At 63.3% G+C, this 8,301-nt stretch overlaps 1 protein-coding gene across 1 annotated transcript; it reads right to left on the bottom strand.

Moving 5' to 3' along the window:
- Positions 1-3,640: 3,640 nt before the first annotated feature.
- Positions 3,641-5,712, bottom strand: FZD9 (frizzled class receptor 9). Its single transcript, XM_032431130.1, has one exon. It carries the CDS (start codon positions 5,710-5,712, stop codon positions 3,913-3,915), a length of 1,800 nt encoding a protein of 599 aa, XP_032287021.1. The 3' UTR covers positions 3,641-3,912.
- Positions 5,713-8,301: the final 2,589 nt, after the last annotated feature.

Here is an 8,301-nt window from a genome sequence, read left to right as displayed (position 1 = left end):
TGTTTATAAAGAAGAAACGGTTCTGGTGAATCTTTCTTTGTGCTCTTGGGGGAGGGAGTGGATCGTGCAGAGTCCTGAGTGCTGGTACCGCTGACTGTTGGGGGCAGTTGTCCTTCAGGAGCAAGAGGATCCCTGAAGTGTGACCTTCAGCTTCTCCTGGCCTTGGCCCTAAGCCCCCTCTCTCCCTCCAAATTTTCATTAGAATTCTAGGAATTCGGGGAAAATATTCTTAAAGGCTTCACTGTGGGAATTTGTATAGTGCTTGAGGACTTAATTTTGGGGCAACTCCTGGCGTTTTAAAACACCTCAAGGAAAATTTCGAACATGTAGCACAAAAAGAGTGAAAACAATGAATTCCCATGTACTGTGCTTCAGCAGTTCCACCACACAGCCAGTCTTACTTACGCCTGCGTGTTTTTTATGCTGGCAGTTTTTAGAAGTCCGAGTGCTTGATCGGAGTAGGTCACTGCCAGGTGGCCACCCGCTTACAGAATTCAGAGATGTTGCAGAGCCCACGGTGTGGTCCCATCTACCGAGAGGGAACTCTGGCTTCCAGACCACCCGAACCCAGGGCGGCAGTGATTGAAACGGGAAGAAATCTGAGGAGAACCTGGAGCCCTGGGTGCGGGTTCTGCCCCAGCTGCTCTGTGGCCTTGCTGAGTGTGGGCCTGGGGTGGGCGGGGGGTGGGGAGCCGCCTGCCCCGAGGTCCGCCCCAATGTGGCCAGCGCTCCGGCTCTGGGCAAGGGAGCTGTACGACCTCCGAGCATTTCCTAGACGGTCACAGCCGGACACGGGGGCCCGGCCACGTCCGTGAAGTCATGTTCCCCAGTGGGTTTCTTAGGGTACCTGAGGGTGGCGCCCGCGGGCGTGCACCCTGGTCTTGTTAAACCATCGGCCTCCCTGCCAAGGGTGGGACCTTAGGGGAGCCACTGGACGTCAGCCTGCAAACAGGAACGAGAACTTTCTCCCGAGGACAGGCACCACTTCTGGGATTCAGCGGAGCCCTCCCTCTAGTCCTGCCTGCGCTGCCGCCTCCTCAGACCCGGGCTCTGGAAATCGGTCAGGGGTGGCAGTGAGCGGGGCCTGCATTGCCCGGGAGCCAGGGCGCCCTCACGCAGGGCACTGAGAATCCCAAGCCGGGCAGGAGGAGAGGGCCCGGGGCCTTTCGCCAGACTGCGGCCCAGAGCAGGCAGGCAGAGCAGGTACGGACACCCCTTCCGGGGGACCTGCTCCGTCTGACCGCGGACTCCTGGGAACGTCGAACCATTTCCTTGGAACTAACACCGAGGTCAGGGCTAAGACGTTCCCTGACCTCAGGCCTCCCGTGCACAAGCTGAGCCGCGGAGGGGCGGGGCCCGCGTGGACGTGAGCGCACAGATGTGCCGCCGGGGCGGGGGGCACCCCGTGCACAGGCCAGCAGGTGTTGGGTTCTGGAATTTCCTTTGGGAGGCTGGGGGGCGGGGAGGCCCCACTGTGGGAGGGGTTTCTCTGGACGAACCCGCCCTAGGTTCTAACACCTGCCGTCCCGATGGAATCCCATCCGTGGTGTGGCGGAAGTCACAAAGGCTCTGGAGGCCGCAGGCTGCCCGGCCGTGTGTGATCCCCAGCCAGCAAGCTCTCCACACTTCCCCTGGCTGTGAAATGGGGAGAGAAGGGTCAAGTGGAAGGCTTCTGGAAAAGGTCTCTAATAAATGTTTCCCTCTTCCTTCTCCTCCAGGGTCTGGGACTTTTCTGGTGTCCCCCAGTGCTGGGAAGCCACCGGCAGAGCCCCTCACTGCCCACCTCTCCCCTCCCAGTTGTTCTGGAAGCTCAAATCTTGTTTCCACCTGGCGGGACCTAGCTGACTGCACCCTTCCCTGACCACTGACTGGCAAGGGACAGGGGTGGACTGGTGCCACTCCTGATGCTCAGCGTCCCCTCCATCCTTTGCCCATACACAACGTCACCTGCCTTTCTCTTCCCCAGTCTCCAGAATCCTCTCCTTTTGCTCCCACCGCCCCTGCCCTGAGCCCAGCTCAATGCAGCCCCTGCCCCCCCCCCCTTCCGACCCGGGCCCCTGTCACCTTCAACAAGCGCAATCTCTCAGTCAAGGACCCTCACGGGGGGAGTGACGAGGTGTCAGGGTCACTTGGCTTCACTGACTAAAAAAGGCCAGAGGCCCTCCTGTGTGCTCCCTGAGGGGAAAGGCTTTAGGAGGGGGCTGGGGGGAAGGCTGTGCAGGAAATGCATAAGCACAGGTGCCTGGCTGCAGAGTTCCCCCGGGGGTCAGCGCCGGTCCTTGTGGGGAGGGACAGTCCTCAACTCTCCTGAGCTCCCGATGGGAATCTGACACCCTGTTTGATCTTCAGTTGGTGTCTTTCTCGCCCGCTGAGACCGGTGGTTGGTGCAGGGCACAGAGCTCCGGCCCGAGAGGCCCTGGCTTTGGGAACTCAGCCCTACTACTGATGGGAAGCAGTCGACCCTGGGCCCCCCCGAGGCTCTGAGGCGAGGCTGGACCCTTGGGGCCTCCTGGCAGTGACACCGAGTGCTGGCTCTGTGCATCATGCACCCAGGGCCAGTGACGCAGGCCCTCACCTGGCTGAAGTCACAGTGGCCGGAGCAGAGGCCAACATGGGCCTCTGGGGTCTGAGCCCCCACCCCCAGCCCAAGCTGATGGGGTCTCCGTGGGAGGGCCACACACTCCTTACAGTGGGCAGAGATGGCGCAGGTCCCCGCGGCCTTGGGCTTCCCCGGCGCGCACATACACACGTACCTTGTCCTGGGCCCTGGCACACGAGTGTGCAAGGTGCCCTGGAGCAGCCGTGTGCACTCCCCTGCACCTGCCCCATTTCTCACAGCAGCTCTCCACACCGCAAATCCTTCCACAGCCTTCGGAGCTGGGGGCCCAGTTCCCACTAGACTCCAGGGCTCCCCATGTCCCCTGTCTGGGCTGCCAAGATGCCCACATACCAGTCCGGCCCCATCCCCACTCCCCCCAGAGAGCTGAGGGGGGGCGGTGGGGTGCCCTGACTAGGACTCCAGGGAGTGAGGTGGACGCCGGCAGTCCTGGCAGGCAATGAGGACGGTCACCCCAGCCTCAGCCCTCAGGCCCCGGGAAGGGACAGCGGGACACGCCCACCCGAGACGGCGGGAGCAGGTCCTGAGGCTCCGAGGGAAACTTGGAGACAGGTCGGCGCCCTCACTTCCCATACGAGTGAAGAAAGCAGTCCTACCCACACCCCCCAGACAGGCTAGAGTCCCCAAGGCCACGGGTGTCCTTCCAGGGATTCCCGGAGCGGCCCGGCCGGCATCCCAGGCACACTTTGCAAAGCGGGAACTCAGGACTCAGGCAAAGGAGCAAAGACAGGCGAGAAGGGAAAACACACGCACACGCGGGGACCTCTGCAGAAACAGCTGCTCCCCAGGGACGCCCTCCTGACCGGGAGGGGGGAGCCAGAGATCGGGGGCCGGCGCATGAGGCCAGCACCCACCCCGCTCTGCCCACCAGGGAGACTCCCGCAGGGCCCCCACCCTCCTACCTTCCCCCTTCTCGGCCCACAGAGGACTCGGCGGTGCCACACGGGGGGGGGGGGGTTTATTCCAGTCACAGCTTCCAGAGAAACTCAAACAATAAATTACATCATTAAATAAACTCCCTGTTGGACCACGCCCTCTTCTGCCCCTCCTCCTCGCCGCATGCTCCCCCAGAACCCCGTGGGGACCTGGCCAGGGCCACCCCCTGCACTAGGCCACAGCGGAGTGAGCCTCACCGGGTCCCGGCAATCGAGGTGGCAGGAGAGCCTCCCCGCCCTGGTCCTCGGCCCCTCGCACTCACTTGCCTGACCTTGACAGCTGGGCAGCTGCTAGTCAGCTGTCTCCTCCGGAGGGGGGGCCGGGAGGGGGCAACAGCCGCCCCGCGCAGCCCTGTGTCCCTAGAGGTGCGTGGGGTTCTCCAGAGAAGGGTCCGTCTTAGTCATGTGCAAGACCACGGTGGGGGCCTTATAGTGGCAGTGGGTGCCACGCCCGTAGCCCCCGGGCGCCCGGCAGGCCTTTGCCCGGGCCCGGCCAGCTCCCATCTTGCGGTGGCACAGGCTCTGCCAGGTCTGGAAAGTCTTGGAGCTCCATACCCAGACGCCGCTGGTGATGCCCACCACCAGCGACATGAAGATTTTGAGCATAAAGACAGCCACGGTGGGCACCGAGCCCCCTGGCAGCGAGCAGTCCCTCCGGCCCCCGGGCATGCTGGCTGCCGAGCAGGGCTGCTCTGTGGCCCGAAGGCGCCAGAAGTCCATGTTGAGGCGTTCATAGACGTAGCACACGATGACGCAGGTGGCAGGCACCGTGTAGAGGATGGAGAAGACCCCAATCTTGACCATGAGCTTCTCCAGCTTCTCCGTGTTGGTGCCGCCCGTCTTCATGATCTTGCGGATGTGGAAGAGGGCCACGAAGCCCGTCAGGAGGAAGCTGGTGCCCAGCACCAGGTAGCAGGAGAGGGGCACCAGCACGAAGCCCGTCAGTGCAGCCGCATCCATGCTGGCCACGTAGCAGAGCCCCGTGAGCTCGTCCCCGGCCACCTTGCGCAGCGTCAGGATGACGATGGTCTTGAGGGCCGGCAGGCCCCAGGCCGCCATGTGGAAGTAGCTGCCATGGGCCTCGATGGCCTCGTGGCCCCACTTCTTGCCGGCCGCCAGGAACCAGGTGAGGGTCAGCACCACCCACCACAGCGAGCTGGCCATGCCGAAGTAGTAGAGCAGCAGGAAGACGAGGGTGCAGCCCGTGTTCTCCAGCCCCTCCTGGATCACGTAGAGCGCGCCCGCCTCCTGGTCGCAGGCCACGCTCTGGGCGCCGGCCACCGCGCGGATGAGGAAGGCCAGCGAGTAGACGTTGTAGCACATGGACAGGAAGATGATGGGGCGCTCGGGGTACTGGAAGCGGTGGGGCTCCAGCAGGAAGGTGAGCACGGTGAAGGCCGTGGAGAAGAAGCACAGCGCCGACCACACGGCCATCCAGACGAGCGCGAAGTCCTTGTCGCGCCGCGACCAGAACACCTCGACGCCGGGCCCGCAGCGCGGCGCGCACGAGCGGCTCTTCTCCACGTACTGGAACTTCTCCGGGTTCTCGCAGGTGCCGCCGCCGCCGCCGCCGCCGCCGCCGCCTCCCCCCGGGCCCGAGGCGGGGTCGCCGGGGGGCCGCGCGGGCCGGGGCGCCACGGGCAGCATGCCCAGGCCCTTGTGGGGCTCGGCGGGGCCGGCCGTGGCGTTCTCGGGCGCCTCCATGCAGAGCGCGTGCGGGTCGTTGCGCGTGGGCAGCCGGGCGCAGTCCAGCGAGTCGGGCCAGCCGAAGTTGAACTGCTCCATGATGGGCGCGCAGCGCAGGCGCGCCTGCTCGCACATGGGCCGGCAGGCGGGGATGGGCGTCGAGACCTGGTCGGTGCACATGGGCGCGTACAGCGAGCACAGGAAGAAGCGCAGGTGGCTGTGGCAGCCGTACTGCACGAGCGGCGCGAACTCGGCCAGCTCCGCGGCCGCCTCGCCCTGCGACGTGTGGCCCAGCAGGTTGGGCATGCGGGTCAGGTTGTAGCCGATGCCGCGGCACATGGGGATCTCCACCGCCTGGCAGGGCGCCGGCCCGCGCCCGCGCTCCGGGTCGAAACGGCCGATCTCCAGCGCCGCGCCGCCCGCCGCCAGCAGCTGCCACAGCAGCAGCGCCCGGCGGAGCGGCGGCACGGCCATCCCGGGCGGCCCCGGCCGAGGGCGGGAGGGCGGCCCCGGCTCACTCGGGCCGCGCCGTCCGGCGCCCCCGTGCCCGCCCGCCACGTCGCGGGGCGCGGGCCATCGCCCAGCCGCCCGCGTGCGTTCGGGCGCCCCGGCAGCGCGCAGGGAAGCCGCCCGAGGGAGAGGAGGCGCCGAGCCGGCCGAGCGGCCACCGCCGCTGCCACTCGAGCGGCCGCGGAGCCAGAGCCGGCGCCGCCTCCCGGGGCCGCCGCTACAAACCTCGGGGCGGGGCGCCGGGCGGACACGCCCAGGGGCGGGCCCTCCGCGCGCCGGGCACGCCCCTCCCCCCGCCGGGCTTTAAAGGCGCCGCGTCTCCTCGCCGCGCCGCGGCATCCGCGTGGGCGCGATCCGGCGGCGCGGGGTGCAGGTGCGCCCGGGGCCCGAGCGCTCACACTCGGTGCTTCCCCTTCCCTTGTTGCCGCACGCTCCCCGCGACAAGACCGCCCGAAGATTCTTCTGCCCTTCATCCCCGGTTGCCTCTCTTTACCCCAGGCGGCAGACCCATTTCTGAGTCCTCCACGCGTTGCGAAGCCTCGGCCTTGTACTCAGTGACAGTTCAAGTGCAGCCTGCGACTTCACCAGTTGTATGCGACTTTGGGCTCTTCTCCCTCGGCCTCTGTTTCCTTTCCTACAAAACGGGCAGACAGTCTTGTGAAAACAAGCAACTCGTTTGTTGCATGCGTCCTGCTTATCGGTCGCACTGCACAACATGACCTCATTGTCTCTTCTCCGCAATCCAGGTGGGGAACCCGAGGCTCAGAGAGGAGTGACATACCCAAGGGCACGGAGCTATTAAGTGTTGCATCTGTGACTGAGTCCGGACCCCATACTCGAACTTGAAACCCCAGGGTCAAGGGTCACTTGCTTTACCGACTGAGCCAGCCAGGTGTTTCCCCCCACGCCCCCACCCCTATACTCGGTCCATAAGGTTGCTGTACTCCTCTGAGGGGAGTGGGGGCCACGCGGTGTCACTGTATCGCTGGGAGGCTCCGCTCTAGAATGCCACCTTGACACCTTTGAGAGGCACTTAGGAAGTGCTTCCCTCAGAGCTGAAGGACTCGGCTTTTTATTTTTTATTTATTTTTTTTAAAGATTTTTATTTATTTTTTAATTTTTAGGTAATCTCTACACCCAAGGTGGGGCTCAAACTCACAACAACGAGATCAGGAGTGGCAGGCGCCACCAAATTGAGCCGGCCAGGTGCCCCAGGACTTGGCTTTTTCAATCAAAGTGCAATTGACATGTAACATTAGTTTCCGGTGCACAACATGACTGGGTATTTGTATACACTGGGAAATAATCACCAGGTAAGTCTCGTCACCATCTGTCAGCGTACACAGTTACACATTTGTTTTCACTTGTGATGAGAACTTCCAAGATTCACTCAGCAACTTTCAAACGCCCAATACCACGTTACTGACTGTAGTCAGCAGCCTGTACTTACGTCCCCTGGACTTACTTATTACTGGAAGTTTGTACCTCTTGGCCCCCTTCACCCATTTTGCCCACCCCTCCCAATCTGTTCTTTGTGAGTTTTGTCTTTAGATTCCACATGTAAGCGAAATCGTACAGTATTTGGAGGACTTCATTTTGACACCCTTCCCCTCCCCTCCCCTCCCCTGAGCTCCCTGGGCACAGGGCTTTCCCTGGGGGGTCCTCTCTGGCCAGGGAGCCTGCAGCCACCACCCCAACAGCCTCCGGAGAGCCCCATTCTCCTTCCTGTGCCTGCAGAGCAGAGGGACCTCGCAGATACCTTGGGAGTCCACCTCATTACCCTCCTCACGTCTGCCCTCACCCCCGGAAGGGTGAGGAAGACCCAGACTCAGACTCCACAGGTCCAGACGCCCTAGCTGCTGCTCAGGGTGCTTCGAGCACAAGGGACCGAGGGAGAGGTCTGCCCTGCAGGGGGTCTAGGAGATGGACCCAGAACGTCCCATGAACCACGCAGACCCTGGGCCAGGCACTTCCCACCGTGACCTTTCTACCCTCGTAACAGTTCTGCAAAGGAAATATGTAATCATTTTACAGAAGAGAAATTGAGGCTCAGAAAACTCAAGATATTTGCTCGGATTACACAGCTCCACAGGGTCAGGGTGAGCCTCCAGGCTCTTCCCCAGCATGAGGCTGCCCACCACCAGAGGAAGGGTACCTGCCCCGTGGTGGGGACTCAGGGTGATGCGCTCAGCGCCCCCGGAGCCATGCTGCGGTGGGGAAGGGAGAAGGAGAGGGGCGTGCTCTGTCATGGGCATGCACCCAGCTTCGTGCTGAGAGGCCCCACGAGATTGGGCATCCGTGGAGGTGCGTGCAGCCCGGTGCCCAGCGCTTCGTCCACACTCAGCCCACCTGAGCCTCGAGAGGTATGGCTGAAGATCCTGAACTTCCCAAGGAGGTCGGGTATCTTGCAAAAAAGGACCCCACCTTGACCCTGTGGTCAGGGATAACGGTTTCGCAGAATGCCAGAGGCAGCTTCCCATTGCCCAGGGTGAAGCTCATGCTCCTGAGGATGACAGCAGATGGCCTTCCAGCCATAGCCCCTAGCCCGCCTCT

The sequence above is a fragment of the Phoca vitulina genome, unplaced genomic scaffold (genome assembly GCF_004348235.1).
Source record: "Phoca vitulina isolate PV1807 unplaced genomic scaffold, GSC_HSeal_1.0 scaffold45, whole genome shotgun sequence".
In the NCBI taxonomy this organism is placed as follows: Eukaryota; Metazoa; Chordata; class Mammalia; order Carnivora; family Phocidae; genus Phoca; species Phoca vitulina.
This window is presented reverse-complemented; position numbering and strand designations above follow the sequence as displayed.